This window comes from Dendrobates tinctorius, unplaced genomic scaffold (assembly GCF_039654945.1).
Source record: "Dendrobates tinctorius isolate UK_male_01 unplaced genomic scaffold, ASM3965494v1 ptg000028l, whole genome shotgun sequence".
Lineage (NCBI taxonomy): Eukaryota > Metazoa > Chordata > Amphibia > Anura > Dendrobatidae > Dendrobates > Dendrobates tinctorius.
The window spans coordinates 71,705,061-71,732,500 of record NW_027361696.1 but is presented as its reverse complement, the minus strand read 5'-3'; the positions used below and the strand labels follow the sequence as shown (position 1 = coordinate 71,732,500).

General features: G+C 47.9%; 1 protein-coding gene across 2 annotated transcripts in view; it reads right to left on the bottom strand.

Annotated features, from left to right (window-relative positions):
- LOC141085535 (oxysterols receptor LXR-beta-like) overlaps nucleotides 1-27,440 on the bottom strand; it is a 73,501-nt gene that overhangs the window by 11,564 nt on the left and 34,497 nt on the right. For both annotated transcript variants that reach the window (XM_073570965.1, XM_073570966.1), the window contains exons 7-9: nucleotides 19,774-19,953; nucleotides 19,394-19,493; nucleotides 3,255-3,463 (exon numbers count right to left, since the gene is read on the bottom strand). In XM_073570965.1, coding sequence (XP_073427066.1) covers nucleotides 3,255-3,463; nucleotides 19,394-19,493; nucleotides 19,774-19,953 — 489 coding nt within the window. The remainder of the gene's footprint in view (nucleotides 1-3,254; nucleotides 3,464-19,393; nucleotides 19,494-19,773; nucleotides 19,954-27,440) is intronic.

Genomic DNA, 27,440 nt, shown 5'->3' with positions numbered 1-27,440 from the left:
GAAGAAGAATGGTGAGAACAGTCAAGGACAATCCACAGACCACCTCCAAAGACCTGCAGCATCATCTTGCTGCAGATGGTGTCACTGTGCATCGGTCAACAATAGAGTGCACTTTGCACAAGGAGAAGCTGTATGGGAGAGTGATGCGAAAGAAGCAGTTTCTGCAAGCACGCCACAAACAGAGTTGCCTGAGGTATGCAAAAGCACATTTGGACAAGCGAGTTACATTTTGGAAGAAGGTCCTGTGGACTGATGAAACAAAGATTGAATTGTTTGGTCATACAAAAAGGCGTTATGCATGGAGGCTAAAAAACACAGCATTCCAAGAAAAACACTTCCATCATGCTTTGGGGCTGTGTGGCCAATGCGGCACCGGGAATCTTGTTAAAGTTGAGGGTCGCAAGGATTCAGCTCAGTATCAGCAGATTCTTGACAATAATGTGCAAGAATCAGTGACGAAGTTGAAGTTACTCAGGGGATGGATATTTCAGCAAGACAATGATCCAAAACACCGCTCCAAATCTACTCAGGCATTCATGCAGAGGAACAATTACAATGTTCTGGAATGGCCATCCCAGTCCCCAGACCTTAATATCATTGAACATCTGTGGGATGATTTGAAGTGGGCTGTCCATGCTCGGCGACCATCAAACTTAACTGAACTGGAATTGTTTTGTAAACAGGAATGGTCACAAATACCTTCATCCAGGATCCAGGAACTCATTAATAGCTACAGGAAGCGACTAGAGGCTGTTATTTTTGCAAAAGGAGGATCTACGAAATATTAATATCACTTATATGTTGAGGTGCCCATACTTTTGCACCGGTCAAATTTTGTTTAAATGCAGATTGCACATTTTCTGTTAGTACAATAAACCTCATTTGAATCCAGAAATATAACTGAGTCCATCAGTTATTAGATATATGAAACTGAAATAGCTGTTGCAAAAAACAAAATTGTTATAAAGAAAAAAGGTTAACATTAATAGGGGTGCCCAACATATGACTGTATACACACTATATATGTGTAACAGATATTACATAGTGTATTACATATTTACAATGTATTAATTTTTTGTGTTCTAAAGTTGTATTCCAATAAATACAGTATATATTATGTTCTATCTAAATATCTTGATTATTGTATCAAAAATTATTAAATGTCTGATGTTCACATTGTACTACAATAAATTTTTCACTTAAATATAAGCAATATATGTGGGAGTCAGAGTCGTGGAGACGGTGTAAGGGAAATTGAGGAGTCTGAGTTGGAGTCGCAGGTTTGGCTTACCGACTCCACAGCCCTGCCCTAGTGGCAAGCAGCATAACACCCACGGTTTGTGTCCCCCAATGAGGCGTAGGAGAAAACCCCTTTAATGTGACCGGCTTCCTCTGCCTGTAGACATGTCGCGCATCTGCTGCTGGGATCAGCCGAATGATTCACTGAGCCTGCGCGGAATTCGCGCAGGCGCAGTAAAATCAGACAGCGCCATCTTTGTGCAGACAGATAGCAGCGGTCACATTAAAACTGTGCATGCGCTCCTCCTGTACAATGATAGTGGCGGCCAGTGAATTATTTGGCTCATCCCGGCAGCGGCGTGCTCGCGACAGTGCTCCGCTGGTGGTACTACGCAAGAGGCTGTGTATGGCGTATACAGTGTGTGTCTGTGTACGGCGGTGTTCCGCTGCTGGTACCGCACAAGAGGCTGGTACCACCAGCAGTTTCCATATTGAGACACCCATCAGATGGGTGTCCCAATATGGCGATCGGTGAACTTCCGCCGCTTGGAATTCTAGGATCCGAACACATCTGGATGGAACAGGAAGTGAAGACATTACAAGGTAATTATATATTAGATAGCTTGATAGATGGACTTTTACAAATGCTGCAATCAATAACAGATGTTGACTTTTTTTATTGGGTGATAAATGGATTAGAATTTTTATATTAAAAAAAATGTTTTAAACTAGTTTTTTTTTAACTTTTTTTCCATTAATTATTTTTTTGAATTATTTTTTACTTTTATTGGTCACTTATGATTTACCTGATTTGTTCCCCCCAGTGGACTTGAACCAGCGCTCGTCCGATCACTTACACTATATGCTGCTATAGCAAAGTATTGCAGTATACAGGGTAATAATAATAATCTTTATTTTTATATAGCGCTAACATATTCCGCAGCGCTTTACAGTTTGCACACATTTTCATGTAAATTTCGGCCTTTTTTTATGTTATGCTATTACTGCTACTTTTGGTTCTCTTTATTGAAGCCTTGATATAATCCATTATTGCCATACATTGACAGAACTGGACTAAAACAACTGTGACTTATACAAGTATGAACAAAAAGACCAAGATGCCACACGTATTTATAGACACACTGCTCCGGATTCTAATTAAACTAGTCTAAAAACACACAAAAAATTCAGAATAGAAAAAAAAAAAAGTTTGTCGCTTTTGGAAAATAATCACACTATACTGTATTGCCTGCACTATGCGGCCCAATATCCATGCATGAAAATTATTTCTAGGTGCAGTAATACTTGCCAGATATAGGCTATAAACCCTTATAAAGAATCTGCATATGTATACGGCCTCCATCCCTGAATACAGTCATCTCATTTAGCGCTCATGCAAAAAAATAAAATATCTCAAAGAACACCACTGCCACCTGTAGACACCAAGGGGTATAACACTTCCTAAATATTGTAAAAACTTTATCAAAGAGGTATTCTGGTTTCAAAAACGCTTCCATCCCCAACTGCAGGTTTCTTTTTTTTTTAACCAGAAAAAAAATAATTATTTCTTCAACCCTCCCAGAGGCCAGTGCTGAATCTCTGCCACTACTCCAGGTGTGCTGCACTGACAGCCTGTCGATAGTGCCGCAGCCAAACGCTCAGCTATGAGAGGCTTGCGCCGTCAACCGAGGCATAGCCGCTGAGCTCGCAGAGTCAACACAGTTCTGTCGATGTCACGTCAGCACTGCAGACAATAACAGATACCGGTGATGGACCTGTGGAGGGGGAAAAAAAAGCTCCGATAATTTGAGAGAAAACCCTCCCCCCAGAAAACTGCAGTCGGGGGAAGTGTTTTTCTGATACTGGAAAACCCTTGTAAAGAGACTCTCGTTTCCCTGCCGCCTTCCTCTACAGCTTGGCGCGTGTCCTGCAGTGACCATTACAACTTGGCGGTGGTCTCGCCAGGCTCGGACTAAACTCTCCCGTACGTGGAGGTCCCGATGCTCCGTACCCACCTGAGGTCGCTTGATACGAGTATAGGAATGCAACGCTTCCACGTACGGTAACTGTAGGGTTTCCACAAGCTGGTGGTTCTGCACATTTGGTCGGTCGGCGGAGAAGATATTTATCGCTATGAGGAGGGCGTACTCTGCATCGTCCAGCTGCATCTGCCTCATGCCGCGAGAGAACTCAAATATGGGGTTTATAAACTCCACCTGTAACCCTGGGGACACAAAAGAGAGCAAGAAGTGAAGGAGTGCAGACATGGAGCTCGCTATGACTCTGCTTGGTGGCAATGTTGTCTTAGGATAAGCACAGGATAGGGGAGAACACACTGAGCACCGCTGGAACCCCCCCTCCACGATCCAGAGATTGGGGCTCTGCGGCTCGGACAGAGGTGTACAAAGCTCTACTCTGCTACTGTTGGAGAAAATACCGCTCTGTGGTCTCTCTGGCGCTCCTACAAGCAATGAATGGAGTGGTAGCTGCCCATGTGCACCTCCACAACATCCAAGATCGTGCAATCCCAGTTCTCTGGGAAATGATGAACGTTTTCTTCTTCTTGTGGCCACAAACCAAAAATTGGGTCTTCTCATTTAACCCCTTTTAGGACGCAGCCAATTTTTGTTTGAGTTTTTTTTTTCTCCTTCAAAAATCCACTTTTTTTCTTTGATTTTTCTGTGAAAACAGCCGTTTGAAGACTTGTTTGTCCTTTGCAGAATGAGCTGTCATTTTGATTGACACCAATCATTTTACCATACAAGCTACTAAGAAATGAGTGGGGGAGAATCCACCATTTTCCAAAACGTATAAATGTTGTTTTTCCATTGTTGGAGCTTTATTGTTATTTTTTTTTTTGCTTATCGAGTTGGAGATTTTATGGTATCGTCTTAGGCGCCATTTTTGCTCACTGTGTATTGTGGCTGTTGCACTGACTTTTCTTTCAATAAAATTTAAAAAAAAAAAATGCAATTTTTTCTCCACCTTTTTTTTTTTTTTTTAAGACATTTCATGTACTAGTTAACCCCCTCCCGACCAGTGACACAGGGTGTGTGTCATGAAAGTCGGTGCCAATCCGACCAATGACGCATATGCTGTGTCATGACTTGAAAGCCCCCCTGCGGGTCAGGTGACCAGGGTCAATGAAAGGTCACCCGACCAGCAGTTACAGGGGGCTTTGTACTTCACCCCAGAGGGCGTGGCTTTGCCCCCCCCCCCGTGGCTACGATCGCTCTGACTGGCTGTTAAAAGTGAAACAGCCAACCAGAGCGATAGTAATATTTCATCAAAGAAGTTTGATGAAATTTTACAATCCAGCCATGGCCGATGCTGAAGTAGCATCGGACATGGCTGGAGACACCGATCCGATCCGACCCCCCTCATCGGCCACCAAATGACAGCGGCGATCTGCCGGTACTTCCTATGTCCCGCCGTCCTGGATCATGGGCGCTGCCATCTTGGAAAATGGCGGGCGCATGCGCAGTGCGCCCGCCGGAATCTGCAACACTGCAGATTCATTCATTTTGATCACTGTGAAACTCTCACAGTGATCAAAATAAAAAAGTAAATAAATCCCCCTTTTATCACCCCATAGGTAGGCACAAATAATAAAATAAAGAAAATATTTTTACATTGGGGTTAGGGTTGGAATTAGGGTTAGGCTTGTGGTTAGGGTTGGAGTTAGAATTGAGGGGTTTCCACTGTTTACGCACATCACGGGGTCTCGAAACGCGACATGGCACCACCATTTATTCCAGCCAATTTTGAGTTCAAAAAGTCAAACAGTGCTCCCTCCATTCCGAGCCCCAACGTGTGCCCAAACAGTGTTTTACTCCCACATATGGGGTATCTGCGTATTCAGGAAAAATTGCACAACAACTTTGGGGGTCTAATTTCTCCTGTCACCCTTGGTAAAAAAAAATTGGGGGCTAAAAAAATTATTTTTGTGGAAAAAAAATTATTTTTTATTTTCACGGCTCTGCGTTATAAACTTCTGTGAAGCACTTGGGGGTTCAAAGTGCTCACACACATCTAGATAAGTTCCTTGGGGGGGTTTAGTTTCCAAAATGGGGTCAATTGTGGGAGGTTTCTACTGTTTAGGCACATCAGAGGCTCTGCAAATGTACATGACGCCCGCAGACCATTCCATCAAAGTCTGCATTTCAAAACGTCACTACTTTCCTTTCGAGCCCCGATGTGTGCCCGAACAGTGGTTCCTCCCCACATATGGGGTATCAGGGTACTCAGGACAAACTGTACAACAATTTTTGGTGTCCAATTTCTCATGTTACCCTTGTGAAAATAAAAAACAGCGGGCTAAAAAAATCATTTTTGAGGAAAAAAAAAAATATTTTTATTATTTTCATGGCTCTGTGTTTCTAAAATTCTGTGAAGCACTTGGGGGTTCAAAGTGCTCACTACACATCTAGATAAGCTCCTTCGGGGGTCTATCTTCCAAAATGGGGTCACTTGTGGGGGGGGGGGTTTCTACTGTTTAGGCACATCAAGGGCTTTGTAAACGCAACATGAGGCCCGCAGAACATTCCATCAAAGTCTGCATTCCAAAATGGCGCTCCTTCCCTTCTGAGCTCTCATATGCGCCCAAACAGTGGTTTCCCCCCATATATGGGGTATCGGTGTACTCCGGACAAATTTCACAACAACTTTTGTGGTCCAATTTCTCCTGTTAGCCTTGTGAAAATAAAAAACAGAGGGCTAAAAAATAATTTTTGAATAAAAAATGATTTTTTATTTTCATTGCTCTGCGTTATAAACTTCTGTGAAGCACTTGGGGGTTCAGAGTGCTCACCACACATCTAGATAAGTTCCTTGGGGGAGGTCTAGTTTCCAAAATGGGGTCACTTGTGGGGGAGCGCCAATGTTTAGGCACACAGGGGCTCTCCAAATGCGACATGGTGTCCGCTAATGATTGGAGCCAATTTTCCATTCGAAAAGTCAAATGGCGCTCCTTCCCTTCCGGGCCCTGCAGTGCGCCCAAACAGTGGTTTATGACCACATTTGAGGTTTCGGTGTACTCAGGAGAAATTGCCAAAACAAATTTTAGGATCCATTTTACCCTGTTGCCTATGAGGAAATGAAAAAACTGAGGCTAAAAGAAAATTTTTGTTAAAAAAAAAAACTTTTTTTTTTTTTTTTTTTTTTACAGATCAATTTGTGAAGCACCTGGGGGTTCAAAGTGCTCACTATGCATCTAGATAAGTTCCTTGGAAGGTCTAGTTTCCAAAATGGGGTCACATGTGGGGGAGCTCCAATGTTTAGGCACACGGACTCTCCAAATACAACATGGCAACCCCTAAATATTCCAGTATATTTTCCATTCAAAAAGTCAAATGGCGCTCCTTCCCTTCCTTGACCACATATGAGGTATCGGTGTACTCAGGAGAAATTGCCCAACAAATTTTAGGATCCATTTTATCCTGTTGCCCATGTGAAAATGAAAATTGATGCTAAAAGAAAATTTTTGTTGGAAAAATTAAAATGTCCATTTTTTCCTTCCATGTTACATTAGTTCCTGTGAAGCACCTGAAGGATTAATAATCTTCTTGAATGTAGTTTTGAGTAGCTTGAGGGGTGCAGTTTTTAAAATGGTGTCACTTTTGGGTAGTTTCTGCCATATAGACCCCTCAAAGTGACTTCAAATGTGAGGTGGTCCCTAAAAAAAATGGTTTTGTATATTTTGTTGTAAAAATGAGAAATCACTGGTCAACTTTTAACCCTTATAACTTCCTAACCAAAAAAAAAAAAAAAAAATTTACTTCCAAAATTGTGCTGATGTAAAGTAGACATGTGGGAAATGTTATTTAGTAACTGTTTTGTGTCACATAACTCTGGTTTAACAGAATAAAAATTCAAAATGTGAAAATTGCGAAATTTTCAAAATATTCGCCAAATTTCCGATTTTTTCACAAATAAACGCAAAAGTTATCAACCTAAATTTCCCACTAACATGAAGCCCAATATGTCACGAAAAAATAATCTCAGAATCGCTAGGATCCGTTGAAGCGTTCCTGAGTTATTATCTCAACGGGACACTGGTCAGAATTGCAAAAAAAATGGCCTGGTCATTAAGGTCAAAATAGGCTTGGTCATGAAGGGGTTAAAACACTTACAAATTTTGACAGATCAGACTTTTACGGAGGTGGAAATACCAAATATGTTTTTTTTTGTTTTTCGTTTTACAATACTGTATATTTTTAACTGGCAAAAAAGAGGGCAAATTCAAATTAAGTTTGGTTTTTTTTTGTACATTTTAGAGGGAATCTGTCACAATGTTTTTGCTACTTAATCTGTTAGCAACATAATTTAGGGACAGAGACCCCGATTCCAGCAATGTGTCACTTATTGCGCTGCTTGCTGTGTTTTTTTTTTTTTTTTTTAATCAGAATCACTGCTTTGTCAGCAGGAGAACATTAGAGGACCAATACTGCTGATATGGAGTCCAAACCCGCCCACAACACTGAACGTCAGCTTTTGGTGTACACTGTGCATAGGCAGAAACTTGCCAATCAGTAGGGTGGGCAGGGTTATATGGGATTCAGCAATCAGAGAACCGCTAGATCTGCAGCAGAGAAAAGAGGGATTTTTGGTACTTACACCGTAAAATCTTTTTTGGAACCTTCATTGGGGGACACAGATAACCATGGGTGTATGCTGCTGTCGCAAGGAGGCGCCGACACTTGGCCTAAAAAGGAAAATGGCTCCTCCCCAGTAGTATACACCCACCGACAGGCAAGCTACTCAGTTGGTGTTAAAGCAGTAGGAGAAGCGGCCAAAAACCCAACATATGAACCAACCCAAAACAAGGACACATAGGCCAACAATGGTACAAACATTAGGGAGGGTGCTGTGTCCCCCAATGAAAGCTCCAAGAAAGATTTTACGGTAAGTACCAAAAATCCCCCTTTATCGCTTCATTGGGAGACACTGGTAACCACGGGACGTCCAAAAGCAGTCCCAAGGGTGGGAAAAGGAAAATATAAGTAAAGAGAAAGGACCTAGGTCAGCCGGTGGGAAACCGCCGCCTGCAGTACCTTGCTACCCAGGCCTGCATCAGCCGAGGCTTGGGTATTAACCTTGTAAAACCTTGCAAAGGTGTGTAAAGATGACCATGTTGCAGCCTTGCAGATCTGCAAGGCCGAAGCCTGGTGACGAACAGCTCAGGAAGCTCCCACAGCCCAGGTGGAGTGAGGCTTCACTCCTGGAGGAGGCCATTTGACCCGAACGCGGTATGCCTCAAATATCGCCGAGCGAATACAACGGGCAATCGTGGACTCACAAGCTGAGAGCCCCTTTCGACGACCTTCAGAGCTGACAAGCAGGGAATCGGACTGACGAAAAGCAGTCCTTGAAAGGTAGACTCGAATAGCCCTGACCAAATCCAGCTTGTGGAGGGACTTTTCCAGGTGATGAACTGGAGAAGGACATAGAGAAGGACAGACAATGCCTTCGTTAATGTGAAAGGAAGAAACCACCTTGGGCAGAAAGGTAGGAATAGGTCGGAGGACTATCTTGTCCTGGTGCAGGTTCAGGAAAGGGGAACGACTCAACAGTGCTGCTAGCTCGGAAACCTTCCTGATAGACATAATGGAGATTATGAAGGCCACTTTCCAAGGAGAGAGAAAGATATCCTGGATGGGCTCAAAGGAGGCATGCTGAAGAACGTCGAGAACGAGATTGAGAACCCATGGATCTACCGGAGGATGGTAAGGTGGCGCCAGGTGGGCGACCCCCTGAATGAAAGTCTTCACGTGAGAAAGGGAAGCCAAATCTCTCTGGAAGAGGACTGACAGAGCGGATACCTGACCCTTAAGGGTACTGAGCGAGAGATGTGAGTCAAGGCCCGTTTGAAGAAAATAGAGGATGGACGGAAGGGAAAATGACATTGGAAACAAATTGTTCTCACACCACAGGAAGAAAGCTTTGCAACATCTGTGGTAGTTGCTGGTTTCCCCGCCTTAATCATGGTCTGGATGACCCTAGTAGAGGAACCGGCTTCATTTACGACTCAACAGCCATGCCGTTAACTCAGAGAGACTGAGAATTCGGGTGGAAGAGGGGGCCTTGCGAGAGAAGATATGGACGGTCTGGAAGCTTCCAAGGAACGTCCGTGAGCATGTTCACCAGCTCTGCATACAAGGTTAATCTCGGCCAGTCTGGAGCAATCAGAACGGGAACCCCTTCTGCCTTTATCTTTTTTACAACTCTCAGAATCAAGGGGAGAGGCGGAAGAAGATAAGGCAGCTGAAACTGGGATCGCGGGATCACTAGTGCATCGCAGCAGACGGCCCTCGGATCCCGGGACCTGGGTACGAACAGAGGAACCTTGCGGTTCGTCCGGGACGCCAAGAGATCGACGTCCGGAGTGCCCCATCTCTGACATATTTGGTTGAAGATGGCGGGGTTGAGAGACTACTCGCCTGAAGTGATGCCCTGACGACTCAGAAAATTGGCTTCCCAATTTTCCACCCCTGGAATGTGAACGGCTGATATGGCAGGGAAATGACTTTCCTCCCCATCGCAGAATCTTTGTCACCTCTGACATGACTTGTTTGCTGCGAGTCCCACCTTAGTGGTTTATGTATGCCACGCCCGTGGCATTGTCCAACTGAATGCGGACCGGCTTGCCTGCGAGCAGAGGCTGCAAGCGGAGAAGGGCAAGAAGAATTGCCCTGATTTCCAGGAGACTGATGGGGAGAAGGGCTTCCTGAGCGTTCCAGCGACCTTGCGCTGTGTGATGAAGGAAGATCACTCCCCAACTGAGGAGACTGGCGTCGGTGGTGATGACCTGCCACCGGAGAGGGATAAAGGACCTCCCGGGCAGGACAGAGGCTGATAGCATCCACCAAATTAAAGATTGCCTCACTTTGAGAGGCAGAAGAACCAGTCGGTCCAGGGAGACTGTTTTCTTGTCCCAAGCAGACGAGAGCCAGCTGAAGAGGATGGGTGTGGAACTGGGTATAAGGCACGGTTTCCATGGCAGCAACCATCTTCCCCAGTACCCTCATGCAAGACAGTAAGTGGAGAGGGAATGGTTGCCTTAGAGAGAGAGAGAATTTTGTGGCGGAGAGATGCAAACTTTTCCTCCGGAAGGAAGACACGAGCCTGGGTCGTATCGAACTCGATACCCAGAAACACAAGGCGCTGAGCTGGAATCAGGGAGGATTTCTCTTTGTTGATTATCCAGCCCAGACGGGCTAGAGTGATCTGAAGACTCTGGTCACAGTCCCGGTGGGACGGTCCTTTGATCAGGAGATCGTCCAGGTAAGGGAGTATGAGAATCCCCTTGAAGCCATGAAGGATGGCCATGACCTTCGTGAAGACCCTGGGTCAGATGCCAGGCCGAAAGGAAGGGCCGTGAAATGATAATGATCTTCCTGGATTGCAAACTGAAGGAATCTCTGGTGCTGCACACAAACAGGAATGTGGAGATAAGCATCCTGTATATCTACAGAACAAAAAACCTCTCCTGGTTCCATAGAGGCGATCACCGAACGTAAGGACTCCATCGTGAAGTGGCGGGTCCAAACGTGGCGGTTCAACAGCTTGAAGGCTAAGATCGGACGAATGGACCTGTCTTTTTTCGGGACTACAAACAGATTGGAGTAAAACCCCAAAAACAGCTCGTTCCGAGGAACGGGCACGATTACACCTGAGCGTAGAAGGGAAGATACCACCTGAAGAACCCCTGGAGCTTGACAGGGAAGCTTTGACGGGTGAGAGAAAGAAGAGTCTTCCTGGGGCTGAAGAAAAGTCGATCTTGTTACCAGACGCGACTATCTCCTTGACCTAGGTGTCACTGACCACTGACAATCATGCGTCCCTGAATAGAAGGCGGCGGCCTCCCACCCAGGAAAAATTTCCAGGTGGGGGTGACCCGTCATTTAGATGAAAACCTGTGAGAGCGGGACCCAGAGGGCTTGGAGGGATGTCACTTTGGCCTCCAGTGAGGTGCCCGTTTGAAGGATGGTTTCCTCCTCTCCCTTTGGGTGGAGGAGAGGTTCTGTTGGGAGGAAGTCTCCAAAGAGGAGAAAGGTCAAAAGGAGCAGAAGGGCCTGCAGAAGGTGGTGTCCAAAATTATTCGGTCTAAATTTGACCCGAAGAGCCTGGACCCCTGAAAAACCAGGCTGGATTATGTGGCGTAATTAATCTAGATTTGCTGTGGATTGAACTATGTGTACAGCCGCAGCATCCAATTCGCAGCGTCCAGATGTTACAGCATAGTGGAGGGGATTTTATGAAATCCCGTCTCCACTATGCGTGCAGGGACACGGGTGACACACCCGAAATTACGGACATGCGGCGCGTCTTTTTAGACCACAGCATGTCTATCTTGTGGAGACGCTCAGTCTCCGCAAGATAAATAACCCATTCTATGTATATGATGCGGTGATACCGCATGTGTTCCATGGGGGGGGGGGGAAATCGGGGAGGGAGGGACATACATACCAGCCATGGAGGAATGTCCAGGGTCCTCTTCACCGATGAGGATCGCATCAGGAGCCCTTGGATGGTAGAGGGTCGCTGGAAAACAGTGATCCGCCTTCCTGCACCATATCCAGACGGTGCAGAAGACTGCATCGACCCCTTACAAGAAGGGGGAGGCCACCGCTGGTGACCACCGTCTCCCTCTCAGCCCTCTACGAGGTGAGGGGTGAGGAGGGGAATAGGCAAAGGACTGGCCACCAGAAAATCACCCTGAAGCACCCGTGAAGGTGACAGGGGATAAGGTCCTGCCTGCGGGTCTGAGAGTGGGCGATGTGGGTGCACCACACTGCTCTCTCAGTCGCATAAGTGTGGGAAAACAGGGTGAGACTTTCTTTACACCCTGTTACCCTGAAGATGGAGAACCTGAAAGACAAATGAAAAAGATTAATTAAACACAACAGGATACCTGAAAAGGAAAAACTGCGGATCTGGGATCAGATCCAGGTTCGCCTCCTACAGACAGCTTAAACTGAGTAGCTTAGTGCCTGTCAGTGGGTGTATACTGCTGGGGAGGAGCTATTTTTTCCTTTTTGCCAGCACCTCCTAGCGACAGCAGCATACACCCATGGATATCTGTGTCCCCCAATGAAGCGATAAAGAAACATTTTTTAATAAAAAAAAACTGCAGAACTCCATAAATTAAGTGATACATCATCCTAATCAGGGTCTCCGACTGCTCTCAGGTGGGGGTATATTCCATTTAAATATTTTTAAAAGACGTCCCAATGAATCGATATTAATCTCCATAGAGGACTTGAACCTGTGATTGTTTGGCCATTTGTTCGATATACTGCAATGGACGTCCGTGCAGGATCGTGCAGTTTAAATGCCACCGTCAATGACTGGTAGTGGCATATAAGAATGTCAATACCAGTGGAACTTTTGAATGACACCATTCACCACCACCATTCATATTACCACAATGTACTGGAAAGTGGGAAAAACAGGATTTTTGGGTTGCTTACCATAAAATCTGTTTCTCGGAGCCTTCATTGGGGGGACACAGAGACCATGGGTGTATGCTGCTGCCACTAGGAGGCTGACACTATGCACAAATAAAGGTTAGTTTTTCCGCCGCAGTATACACCCCACCAACCGGCAGGAATTTCCTCAGTTAGTGAGGAAGCAGTAGGAGAAGCAACAGAATAGATTGAAACAGAACAGACAACTCAACTGTACATAACCAACAACATAAGAACAGGAGTTGTAGAACATGGGAGGGTGCTGTGTCCCCCCAATGAAGGCTCCGAGAAACAGATTTTACAGTAAGCAACCCAAAAATCCTGTTTTCTCTATCGCTTCATTGGGGGACACAGACCATGGGACGTCCCAAAGCAGTCCCTGGGGAGGGAAAACAAAATTCCATCAAGCCAGCGGACTCACCACCGCTGCCTGCAGGATCCTTCTACCTAGGCTGGCATCCGCCGAAGCGTAGGTGTGGACCCTGTAGAATTTCAAACGTGTGAACAGATGACCAGGTTGCAGCGCGGAAGCTCTGTGGCGCACTGCCCAGGAGGCACCCACTGCCCGGGTAGAGTGAGCTCTAATTCCAGGAGGGGCCACTCGATGCTTGATCCGGTAGGCCTCCAAAATTGCCGATCTGATCCAGCGAGCAATAGTAGCTTTGGAGGCCGGCTGACCTTTCCGCGCCCCATCTGGAATGATGAAAAGAGAGTCTGACTTCCTCAAAGGAGTTGTTCTAGCTAGGTAGACCTTCATCGCCCTGACCAAGTCCAGCTTGTTCAAGGAGCGCTCCCCGAGGGTGAGTTGGACCCGGACAAAAGGACGGGAGAACAATATCCTCATTCAGGTGGAAAGTGGACACCACCTTAGGAAGGAAAGAAGGCGGAGGCCGTAGAACTACCTTGTCCTGGTGGAGCACCAAGAAAGGGGAACGACAAGAAAGCGCCGCCAATTCCGACACGTGCCGGATGGAGGTGATGGCTACTAGGAAGGCTACTTTCCATGAAAGGAGAGATAGGGAAACTTCCCTGAGAGGTTCAAAGGGAGGACCTTGCAGAACCTCGAGAACCAGATTAAGATCCCATGGATGTACGGGCGCGCGGTACGGAGGAGCCGCATGAGCCACTCCCTGAAGGAAGGTCTTGACCTGAGGACGGGAGGCCAACGTCTTCTGGAACAAAATGGATAGCGCCGAGACTTGACCTTTTAAAGAGCTGAGGGCAAGGCCCGCATCAAGGCCTGCCTGAAGAAACGCCAGGACAGAAGGGAGAGAACAGGACATGGGCGGAATGTTATTGGCCTCGCACCAAGTGAAATAGGCTTTCCAAGTACGGTAATAAATTTTGGAAGACGATGGCTTTCTGGCCCGGATCATGGTATGAATAACCCGATCAGAAAAACCTCGGTCTCAACAGTCACGCCGTCAAATTGAGCGGCCGAGAATTGGGGTGGCAAATCGGGCCCTGAGACAGCAGATCTGCCCTGTCTGGAAGCTTCCAGGGGGCGTCCGGGAGAAGGTTGACGATGTCCGCGAACCAAGACCTTCTGGGCCAATTCAGGGCGATGAGGATGACTGGAATTCCTTCTGCTTTGATTTTCTTCAACAGCTTGGGAAGAAGGGGACGGGGAGGGAACAGGTAGGGGAGCTCGAACGGAGACCAAGGAATGGTCAGAGCGTCGGCGCCCACGGCGAGAGGATCTCGAGCCCTGGATACAAACTGTGGGACTTTCCTGTTGAGGCGAGATGCCAGCAGGTCTACGTCCGGAGTTCCCCAACGACTGCAAAGCTGATGAAATACATCCGGATGTAAGGACCACTCTCCCGCCGCTAGACCTTCGCGGCTGAGAAAATCGGCGGCCCAGTTGTCCAAGCCGGGAATGTGCACCGCGGATATTGCTGGGACTGAAACCTCTGCCCAGTGAAGAATTTTGGACACTTCCGCTAGGGCTGAGGCACTCCGTGTCCCCCCCGGTGGTTGACATATGCCACCGCTGTGGCATTGTCTGTCTGTATATGGATTGGCAGGCCCCTGAGAAGTCTCTCCCAGTGAACGAGAGACAGACAGATCGCCCATATCTCGAGGCCGTTGATTGGCAGAGCTGTCTCTTTGAGTCGACCACCGACCCTGAACAGTGCGATTGCGAACCACTGCCCCCCAGCCGAGGAGGCTGTGTCACAATCTGCCAGTGAATGGGAAGGAATGACCGTCCTAGGGCAATGAGAGGTGACGTCCGCCACCAAATGAGGGACTGCCTGACCCGGTATGAAAGGCGAATTGGACGACCAAGGGAAAGAACAGACCTGTTCCACCGAGACATGATGGCCTGTTGGGAGGGGTCTGGAGTGAAATTGAGCAAAGGGAATCGCTTCTGTCGACGCCACCATCTTTCCTAGAACTTTCATGGTTGTCCGGAGAGATGGAAGTCGTGTGGTCTGCAGCAATCGTACATCTCCTCTGGGAGAAAAACTCTTGATCGACGAGTGTCGAACAATAGGCCCAGAAACCCCAGACGTTGTGTCGGAACAAGGCAGGACTTCTTTTTGTTGACGAGCCACCCAAAATTGGACAGGGTGTCGAGGACGATGGTAAGACTTTGGCGAGCCTGGTGAAAAGACGGAGCTTTGATCAGAATGTCGTCGAGGTACGGAAAAAGAACGAGACCTCTGATCCTCAACAAGGCCATCAACGCCGCCATGATCTTTGTAAAATCTCTGGGTGCGGTGGCGAGACCGAACGGCAGTGCAACAAACTGGTAGTGGTCCTGGTGAATCGCAAAACGCAGGAATCTCTGATGCCCGGGAAAGATGGGAACATGTAGATAGGCATCTTGAATGTCTATTGAACACATGAACTCCTGTGCCTCCATGGAAGCGATTACCGACCGAAGAGACTCCATCCTGAAATGACGCAGTCGGACCCTCTTGTTCACTAACTTGAGATCCAGGATGGGACGAACTGCACCGTCTTTTCTCGGCACTACAAACAAGTTTGAATAAAACCCTGTGAAACGTTCTGATTCGGTAACAGGCACAATCACCCTGGAACTGAGGAGAGGCGATGGATGCAAAGAAACCCGGAACTAAGGCAGGGTCTTTTGGAGGTCGGGACACGAAGAAACGATCCCTGGGACGAGAAAAACTCTATCTTGTATCCTGAGGATACAACTTCCCTGACCCAAGCATCCTCTACTGAGGCAAGCCAGACGTCTCTGAAGAAAAGGAGTCGACCGCCCAGTTGGGAAGGACCCTCAGGACTTCGTTGATAGTCATGCTGATGTGGACCGACCAGATCTGGACCTGGAGGATCTGCCCTGGGAGGAGTGAGATCGCCAGGAGGGAGTGGATCTGAAGGAGACCTTCTTTCTATCCTGGCATGCCTGCGGCCTCTGTTGGTTAGAAAAGTTTTCTGCCATAGCGAAGTGGCAGAAAGACCGAAAGGGCCGAAACTGAGGCCTTAGCGGAGGCCTACAAGGCTTGGACTGAGGGAGGAGGGAACTTGTGCCTCCAGTGGCGTCCTTAATAATCTGGTCCAGCTGGGATCCAAAGAGACGCGCTCCCTGAAAAGGCAGATTGGTAAGGGACTTTTTTGAAGACAAATCCGCCTGCCAAGCCTTGAGCCAAATTATACGCCGGATTGCCATCACGTTGCTGGATGCCTGAGCCGCGCAAGACGCGGCATCCAAGGAGGCAGAGAGCAGATAATTCCCTGCATGGGAGATCTGGTTAGCCAGTTCGGCCAATTGCTCCGGTTGGGCTTTATCTAGGATGCCCTTGCGGAGATCCTCCGCCCAAGTAGCTATGGCCTTAGCTACCCAAGATGAAGCGAAGGCTGGGCTTAGCGCCGCCGCAGACGTTTCGAATGCTGACTTTGCTAAGGATTCTATAATTCTGTCATTAGAATTCTTTAGCGACGCCACACCTGAAATCGGGAGGACCGTGTTGTTAGATAGTCTGGACATGGGAGCGTCTACAGAGGGGGAAGCCGACCAGTTGTCGGTGAGCTCTTTTGAAAATGAATACAGCACGCCGAGGCGCTTCCCTCTTTGAAAGCGTCTGGTCGGATTTTCTCTCTCCCTGGTAAGGATCTTGCCAAACTCAAAGTGGGAGGCGAAGACTCTGGAAGGTGTTTCTGCCTGTCTGAACGAAACCTCCTGATCTGAGGGTTTCGCAGGGGAGCCTGTGATTTCGAAGGTGTGGTTAATCGCAGCAATGAGGTTCTGTACTGTAACCTTCATGTCCGCGTCCTGGTCCGAATCCAGCTCTAAAATCTGTTCGGATGACGCATCCGAGAACGCTTCACCTGACTCGGGTGAGGAGGCACGGGAAGGCGACTGTTGGGAAGGACTATGTGGAGAGACCAGGTCAGGAGAGGATTCCGGACGGAGATCTTGCCTGGGTCTTTTGTGGCTTCTGCTGATGGAACCCCTTGCGACCTGCTGGACCCTGCAGAAGTGTCCAGGGGCAACTTATCAAGAACGACCACTAGGGACTGAGACACCCTGGTGAGGTCCGCCACTGATTGTGATAGAGAAAAGGCCCAGCCAGGAATGGGGGGGTTCACTCTCACGTGGCGCAATAGATGGTTCCTGGACGGCATCAGGCTGAATGAGATTACTGCAGTCTAAGCAGAGGGGAGTGGGCTGACCTGAGGGAAGTTTGCGATTACAAGAGGAACATGCAAAGAACTTGACCAAAGTTCCAGTGGGTGCTGGCGGACGGGCACGTTCTGGCTTTGGGTTAGACATAATGAAAGAAAAGAAGAAAGAACCCCGAGGAGATGCCGGAAGGTTGGGGGACAGAAGGCAGAGTAGGGTGTCAGTCTGCCGTTGCAGAGCTACGCACGGTCCGGTGTCCCGAAAGGCGATGTGCCCAGATCGTCTGAGATGCAGGACCGCAGTAGAGGATAACGAGGTACCCCTTTCCGCTGTCCGGTGTCCTCAAAGGCATCCGGCTGACAGGCTGCAAAGATGGCGGCAGCCTGAGGTAAAAGGAACGCGCGGTTCAGGAGAGAAGGGCGGAGCTAGCCGCCTGACCCGAAGAGAAGACCGCCAGCTGCCCAGCTACAGGCTAGGAGGGTGGGTGGTCCTAGAACGGGCGGGAGAGCAGCCCGCCTATGAGAGAGGGCGGGGGGCGTGGCCGCGACGTCCGAGTAGGCCCGAAATGCCGCGGCCACCCAAGAAGAAACCGCCGCCCGAAAAAAGCCCTCAGGATAAGCCCGCATAAGAATGAAGGCGGGGGGGACAAGGCCCGCACCGCAGCCGGGGCCTGGCACGTAGCTGAGGACCCTGTGGCACTGCCCTGTGCCGCTCCAAAGAATCCTCCAGTGTGTCTTCAATAAAGGTACCTTGTAAATCCAACGCTGTCTGAGTCTATTTTCCCCCGTGTCCGTGCCTCGTCCGACCGACAGGCTCTAGTAGGCGAGTGGGTGGGAGGCGGGGGGCAAGGACCATCCGTATAGCTGGCACGCACCTGTGCAAAGCTCCTGGTCCTGCTGCGGAGAGCTATGAGGATACGGGGTGGCAGTACACGCCGTACTCATAGTCTCTTTGTGGGAGTACAGTTGTGACTGATCACACTGTATCCCTCCAGGACCCTGAAAAGGAACGACGCACACCGAGGTAGATATGGGTCTAATAAAAGACCCGTGTCCACCTCCTACTGACACTAAGCTAAACTGAGGAAATTCCTGCCGGTTGGTGGGGTGTATACTGCGGAGGAGGAGCTAACCTTTTTTTGTGCATAGTGTCAGCCTCCTAGTGGCAAGCAGCATACACCCATGGTCTCTGTGTCCCCCAATGAAGCGATAGAGAAAAGAAACAAATTTACAAGTAAGGAGAAATGGGGGACAAAAAAAAAAAATTGCAATTCTGACATGGTTTCTTGGTTTTTATAGTGTACATTTTGTGGTAAATATGATCTTGGAATAGGATTCTGCTCATCAATACAATTCCAGCTATACCAAACATGTCCAGTTAAAAAAAAATAATATATACACATGTATGTGTATATATATATATATATATATATATATATATATATATATATATATATATATACACATGTATGTGTATATATATATATATATATATATATATATATATATATATATACACACACACACACATACACACATATATATATATATATATATATATATATATATATATATATATATATATATATATATATATATATATGAACAAAATATCTGAAGTTGTTTTTGTTTTTTTAAATTTGGGTCGTGTCGCCATTTTCCCTGCAACCCTTATTGTTTTCCATTTTTCGGTCGATGGAGCGGTGTGGGTCTTAATGTTTCGTGGGGTTAGACCATGTTTTATTGATAAAATTTTGGGATAGATGTGACGTTTTGTTCAGTTGTTATAGCATTTTGATATATCAGACTTTTCTGATATCATATGTGTCTTTTTTTTAGAGTTTATTTTAATGGAGAAAAAAAGGGGGAAGATTTGAACGGTTAGGTTTTATTTTTTTCATATTTTTAAATTTTTTTTATTTTTCCTTTTCACTGTACTTGTTAGTCCCTTTAGGGGACTCGAATCTGCAATCGTCTTGTGCTGTGCTATATACAGAAATGCCACGGTATAGCATAAATAACCGTCTGCTTTGAAGCCCAGCCACAGGCAAAGTTTCAAAGGAGCTCCGTAATGGCAGTACAGAACTCACCTGCTCGGTGGAAGTCGTCTTTGCTGTACGTAAAGTCTTTCAGGAAAGTTATACATTCAGTATCGTGATTGTAACGCCTCGCCGCCTCCAACAACATGATCTGTTGATGAATCAAAGCAGGATGCTGAAAGCCGAGGTCTGCAACGTGTCTCACCAGCTACTAAGAAATTACAGGTCCCAGTATAACTAGGAATATTGCATAGTAATGTATTTTACTATTTGTACTTCTAGTTACGTTTTTACGCTCCAGGGACTGGATATAAGGGGGGTCCACTAGAGGGTGGTATAGAGTAACGAGGTATCAGCTCAATAAATGGGGACTGTAAGTTACAAATGTTCGGTGACGGACATCAGTGCCGCCATGCAATTTTCATATTTACCTCGATGGTGGATGCTTTGAGAAGTGCGATTTGATCCTCTCGGGACAGCTCCAAAAAACCTGGGACCTGTTTGGCAAAATCCACAATCTCCTGTACGGAGATGATGGCAAGCTCTGTGAAGTGTGCGAAGCGTTGTTGGCGGGCTTCCCTGCTGTTGGGGTCATTTGCAAGAGGCCACGGCTGAAAGGAAAAAAAAAAAAAAAAAAAAATGGAGGACAGAATATGAGGATAAAGCTCTGAGAAAGAACACAGCATATAAGCTAAATAGAAGACTGAGGAAAAGAAAGCACAGAGTCAGCCGCTAGGAAAGAGGATATGAAAGTGATGTAGACAAGCTGACAACAAGGCGACATCCACAGACATGACAGCCTCTATGGCAGATAAGGCAGCAGCAAAGCTTCTCCACCATTTTCTCAGTATACTGTAGATACCTGTAGCGAGATAAATAGATACATGTCCTAAAGTGTGGGCACCCTTATAATTGTTTCACAAAATGAAGTATTTCTCCCGGAAAATTATTACTCGTTCATACATAGGGACCTGTGGAAAATAACAGGTGTGGGCAATATGAAAAATCACACCTGAAACCAGATAAAAAGAGGTGAAATTGACTCAATCTTTGCACTGTGTGTGCCACACTAAGCATGGAGAACAGAAAGAGGAGAAGAGAACTGTCTAAGGACTTGAGAACCATAATTGCTGAACAATATCAACAATCTCAAGGATTCAAGTCCATCTCCATAGATCTTAATGTTCCTTTGACCATGATGTGCAACACAATCAAGAAGTTTACAACACATGGCACTGTAGCTAATCTCCGTGGACAGCAGAGAAAAATTGTTGAAAGGTTGTAACACAGGATAGTCTGGATGGTGGATAAGCAGTCTCAATCAAAGACCAAAGAAACTCAAGCTGTGCTGCAGGCTCAGGGTGCATCAGTGTCAGCTTAAACTATCTATCCACATGTGAATGAAACACTATGGCAGGAGACCCAGGAGGACACCACTGCTGACACAGACACAAAAGAGGTTTGCCAAATTGTACGTGAGTAAGCCAAAATCCTTCTGGGAAAGAGTCTTCTGGACAGATGAGACCAAGATAGAACTTTGTGGTAAAGCACATCATTCTGTTTACTGAAAACAGAAAGAGGCCTACAAACAAAACAACACAGTACCTACAGTCAAATATGGTGGAGGCTCAAAGATGTTTTGGTTTTTTTTTTGCTGCCTCTGGTATTGGGTGCCTTGACTGTATGAAGGTATTATGAAATCTGAAGATTTACCTAAGAATTTTGGGTTGCAATATAGTGCACGGTGTCAGAAAGCTGGGTTTAAATCCAGCAGGACCATGACCCCCAAACATACTTCTACAAGTACCCCTAAAATGGATTGATAAAAAAAAAATGCTGGAGAGTTCTAAAGTGACAACAACAAATCTGGATCGAAGTGCCATTGAACACCTATAGAGAGATCCTAAAATTGCTGTGGGCAGAAGGCACCCTTCAAATATCAAAGAGTTGGAGCAGTTTGCAAATGAACAGTGGTCTAAAATTCAAGTTGAAAGGTGTAAGAAGCTTGTGTTGTACCAATACACACAAAAGGAAAAACATGTGTAATTGCAGCAATTTCCTGGGAGAAACGCTTTATTTTCTGGAACAATTTCAAGGGTGCCAACACTGGACCAATACATATAGTGACCTGTCATCTATGAAGAACCTGTCAGCAAGGGCTCATTTCCTCTAGTGCTACAAATAAGTTAAATCACATTACACAGTGCCCACTCAAATGAATCGGCGGTGGGTCAGCCCTCAGCAAAAATAGATCATCAGGACCCTGGTGCATCGGCCACGTTGGTACTCCGTGGCCATCGGACCAGAGTCATGTGACCCATCTATTATCTTTTGGCATGTTGGGCTCCTCTTCTGATTAGCAGGATCAGGGTGATGTCATAAATGCGAGGATAGGGTCCTAAAATAGGGATTTTTGTGTACTCACCGTAAAATTCTTTTCTCCAAGCCAATCATTGGGGGACACAGACAGTGGGTGTTATGCTGCTTGCCACTAGGAGGACATTAAGTAAACCAGAAAAAAAAGTTAACTCCTCCCCTGCAGTATACACCCTCTCGCTGGATGAGATTTCTCCAGTTCGGTGAAAAAAGCAGTAGTTGCATAAACAATCAACAATAACCATAACTATGTCAAAACCTAAGAATGTTACAGTGAGCCAATAGGCTAAACAGGGTGGGTGCTATGCCCCCCAATGATTGGCTCGGAGAAAAGGATTTTACGGCGAGTACACAAAAATCCCTATTTCTCCTACGCCTCATTGTGGGACACAGACAGTGGGACGTCCTAAAGCAGTCCCTGGGTGGGGAGCATACATCTGCTAATACCCCGTGTACCACTGAGTCAACACTGTGGTACTGCCGATTGCAGGATGCGTCTGCCGAGAGCTGCATCTGCAGAGGCCTCAGAATGAATTTGGTAATGTTTTGTAAAAGTATGCAGACTGGACCAAGTCGCAGCCTTGCAGACCTGTTCTGCCGAGGCCTGGTGCCGAATGGCCCAAGAGGCGCCCACTGATCGGGTAGAGTGCGCCTTAATCCCTACTGGGACAGGCGTGTTCCTGACATGGTAGGATTCCTGAATCGCCAAGCGAATCCACCTGGCTAGCGTTGCTTTTGAAGCAGCTAGACCCTTCCTATGCCCCTCTGGAAGTATGAACAGGGCATCTGACTTGCGGAAGGGAACCATCCGCGAGATGTACCGTCTCAAGGCCCTAACCACATCCAGGTTGTGGAGGGCCTTCTCAATGCAATGGACTGGTGCCGGACAAAAGGAAGGTAAAACAATTTCCACATAGAGATGGAAAGAGGATACGACTTTGGGCAGGAAGGACGGGGACGTCCTGAGAACTGCCGTGTCCTGATGAAAGTTCAGGAACGGAGGGCGGCAGGATAGGGCCGCCAATTCCGAAACTCGTCCGATTGACGTAATTGTCACTAGAAGGACCACCTTCCAATAGAGGATGGTCAGTGGCACGTCCTGCAGCGGTTCGAAAGGAGCTTCCTGTAAGGCTCCGAGAACCAGGTTAAGGTCCCATGACTCCAATGGCCTTCCATAAGGAGACGCCACATAGGAGACTCCCTGAATGAACATCTTGACCTGAAGTTTGGTGGAAATTTTGCGTTGGAATAGCACTGACAAGGCCAAAATCTGGCCCTTGAGCAAGCTAAGTGCGAGGTCTGACTTTAATCCGGATTGAAGGAATTCCAATATGGCCGGAATGGCAAACACCAGAGGGGGTCGACCATGATCCTTGCACCATGAAAAGAAGGTTTTCCAGGTGCGGTGATAGATGCGCATGGACACAGGCTTCCTAGCACTAATCATGGGGAAATCACGTCGTGAGAGAACCCAGCCTGTGCTAAAATCCAGGATTCAATGGCCACGCCATCAAAGACAGGGCCCCGGAGTTCTGGTGGTAAATCAGGCCCTGAGAGAGTAGATCCATGAGATCTGGAAGTCGCCAGGGGATGTCGGTGACCAGTTGTACGAGTTCTGCGTACCATGCCCAGCGCGGCCAATCTGGCGCGACTAGGATCACTGGTACTCCCTCTGCTCTGATCTTCTTGATGACCTTCGGAAGGGAAGAGGGAGGAAGATGTACGGGAGCCCGGAACCGGTGCCACGACAGAACTAAGGCATCCGCTCCGATAGCGCATGGATCGCACGATCGGGCAATGAATCAAGGAACCTTGTTTAGTCTTGAGGCCATGAGTTCCACATCCGGAGTCCCCCAACGATGACAAATCTGCTGAAAGACTTCCGGATGAAGAGACCACTCTCCCGAGGCAAGGCCCTGACGACTGAGAAAATCTGCCGCCCATTACTCCAGGCCCAGGATGTGGATTGCTGAGATGGGCGAATGGTTGGTCTCGGTCCAATGGAGGATGTGACTCACTTCGTGCATGGCCATCCTGCTTCGAGTACCTACCTGGCGTTTGATATACGCTACAGCCGTAGCGTTGTCGGATTGGATCCTGATGGGGTGACTTGCGAGGAGATAGTGGAAACTCCATAGAGCTAGTCTGATCGCAGGTATCTCCAAGATGTTGATGGGGAGACGTGACTCTCGAGTTGACCAACGACCCTGTGCCGTGTGGTGACAAAAGTCCGCACCCCAGCCCAGAAGACTTGAGTCGGTGGTTACTACCAACCATCTTACTGGGAGAAAAGACCTCCCTTGACTCAGGGAGGACTTCAGTGTCCACCACTTGAGAACTTGTCTGACCCGCAGGGACAGAAGGTACCGATGGTCCAGGGAGAACGGGCTCTTGTCCCAAGCTAACAGCAACGCGTGTTGTAAGGGACGGAGATGGAACTGCTTCCATCGCTGCCACCATCTTTCCGAGAACTCTCATGCTGAAACGAATGGAATGAGAAACAGGTCGGGAAAGAGTCCACGCTGCCTGTTGTAAGGTTTGGGTCTTTTCTGGAGGGAGAATGACCAACCCGTGGGAAGTGTCCAAGATCATTCCTAAAAAGGAAATCTGCTGGGCCAGTTTTGGGAAAGACTTTTCGAAGTTTATCTTCCAGCCCAGGCGAGAAAGTGTATTTACTGTTATATCCAGGGATTCCTCGCAGGCTGGAAGGGACGGACCCTTGATGAGCAAGTCGTCCAGATACGGTAAAACCACCACTCCTCGGGAATGGAGAATGGCCATGACAGCCGCCATGACCTTGGTAAAGACCCTGGGGGTGGTGGCGAGTCCGAAAGGCAAGGCAACGAACTGGAACGGTTCCTCATGAATTGCAAAACGCAGGAACTGCTGGTGGGACGGGCAGATCAGAATGTGAAGGTAAGAGTCCTTGATGTCGATGGAAGCTAGGAACTATCCTTTTTCCATGGAAGCAACAACTGATCGGAGAGATTCCATTCGGAATCGCCGTACCTTGACAAACTGATTTAACAGTTTGAGATCCAGTATGGGCCGCATCTCCCGTCCTTCTTTGGAACCACAAAAAGGTTTGAATAAAAACCACTGAACCTTTTGTGATGAGGGACCGGAATGATGACTCCGTCCCCTTGCAGAGCCTGAAAAGCCCGAAGGAAGGAAGGCTTGTCTTTTTCTTGGGGGATGAGGACAGGAAAAAACGTGTCGGGGAGGGGGAGAGAACGAAAATTCTATCTTGCATCCGGAGGACACCAGCTCCCTGACCCACTTGTCGTGGACGACCGCGAGCCAGGTGTGACTGAAGGAAAGTAGACGACCGCCTACTTTGTCGGTGTCCGCCGGATACCGCAACAAGTAATTGTGTAGACGATCTATTGGTTCTGGCTCCCCTAGATCCAGATGCCCTTGGCCTGGGCTTCCAAGAGCGGTTAGGTCTGCATGAGACCTGGGAGCCTCTGTCTCCGTGCGGGGACCGACTTGATCCGGAAGAGAAGGTAGTGGAGGACCAACCGGAATTGTTGCGAAAAGGTCGAAAACGCATCGCCTGTTGGCTCCGAAACGGCTGAACAGCCATTTGTTGAGGAAGGAATTTACTCTTTCCCCCAGTAGTAGCAGAAATGAGCTGGTCCAGTTGCTCTCCAAAAAGACGACCAGTCTGATAGGGCAGGGAAGTCAACGATCTTTAGATGCGGCATCTGCCCGCCAGTCGCGGAGCCATAGGGCTCTTCTAATGGAGATCACATTAGCGGCAGTTTGAGCAGCGCAATTGGCGGCATCTAAAGAAGTGTCCACTACAAAGTCCGCTGCGTGAATTATCTGCCTGACGACCCTGGTTGAATCCGGAGGAAGATTGGTACCCTGGAAGGCAGTAATTAAGACTTCTGCCCAAGCGGCCATTGCCTTAGTGACCTAAGTCGCCACAAAAGATGGAAAAATCGCCGCTCCTGAAGCTTCAAAAGCTGAGCGGGCAAGGTAGTCAATTTGATGATCGGAGGGGTTTCTGACTGAGGAGCCCTCACAGACGGATAGGAGCGTTTAAGGAGCAAAACGAGATACAGGAGGGTCCACCGAAGGGGACTGTAACCAATCCTTCATTAGGTCTGGAGCAAAAGGGTATTTAGTCTCAGTAGACTTTAGCCCCGTGAACCGCTTATTTTGCCGATCCCTATGTTTCCGGACAATGTCCTTAAACTCCGGATGGCTGGCAAATAACCTGCGTACACGTTTGGTCCTCTTAAATGAGATAGCGTGTGCTGTAGCGGGAATATTTTCCTCATCCAACTCCAGAATCCTGTTGACTGATTCTATAAGAGAATCAAGCGACTCTTGGTCAGTTGGAAGATTCTGAGGGGCTGACGTGTCAGATTTGAACTAAGAGTCGTGCTCGCTGCGAGCAATAGGAGAGGGAGAGCGAGAGACAGAACTAGCCGGTAATGAAGCGCAAGCGTGACACGCGTCATGAGTCCACTTTCTAGCCTGACCATCCCTTGAGCGAGTACGGCCCCTGCTGGTGGACGGTTCCCCGCCGTCGCCAGAGCCCTGCTCGAGCAGTAAAGACGCTTTCTGACTTAAAGAGGCTTCCCGGAGGGAGTCTATGGACTGGGTCAGTGACTCCACCGACCGTGACAGGGACGCAGCCCACTCAGGGGGACTAAATGCATGAAGCCCCGCAGCAGCAGCGGCGAGTGGCATTGGAGCGCAGGCCGGGTCGCAGTCCGTGCATAACGGATTAGTCTGGGCATTGGGCAAGGCAGTCTTGCAAGTGGTACACACGGTAAAAAACGCAGTGTGCTTCTTAGCAGCCCGTTTAGCCGCCTTAGATTGAGACATAGCGCTCCTGAAAGGGTTAAAGGCAGATTCTGGACTGCAGCTGCAGGGAATGTGCCGGGAAGGGGTTAAGCTTTGTTCTGAAGGCAGATGCAGCTTACCGCGGTCCTGTGCTGTGTCCCCGGGAGAAATAGCGGTGGCCCTGTGGTGTCACCCGGTATCCGGCAGAGTGCGCGCCTCACAGCCTATTTCCAGAGCAGGCTGAGGTAAATTTCATGGCCCCCGAGACTAGGATTGCGCCTCTCGTAAGAGACGAGAGGCGCCAAGGAGGGGGGGCGGCGGCGCGAGCGTGGGCGGCGCTATTCAAATTGCGGCCTAGTAGGCCGGAAAAGTCGGGGACTAGATTTTTGGCCTACCCGCGGTAAGCGCCGAGAGCGCGATGGGGTGCCGGAGCACCGCTGCTGAGACAAAGTCAGCGCCTCCAACCCTATACCTCTACTCCAGTGCTCAGGCCTGCCGTCGCTGTCCGTGCCATCCATGCAGGTCTTCTCATCCTCCTGGGCTGATGTAGCAGAGCTGGAGGAGTTCTTAAAGGGGGTATGCTCAATCGATCCACCCTATAGGTAAGGGGATGGAGAGCTATGGGGCTGATTCAGGGCATTTGGGAGCGCTGTAGGTAAGGTCCTCCGCCAGTCTTCATGCACTGCATGCTGCGCTTGCCCTCATATCCGTCCACCGTAAGGAATCATCGACAGAGGAATCAACCCCGTTCGTCGCAGGAAAGTGTACGGGGAGGTATACTCCGCGTGCTTGCCTGTTGTTGGTTCGGGGGAGAGCGGGCCATAGAAAGTAACCGTTGCCCCCTTCACTCTGTTAATTGAAAAAAAAAAAATTTACAGAAAATTCAAAAATAAAATAAAAACAGTGGGTTCTGAAACCAGAC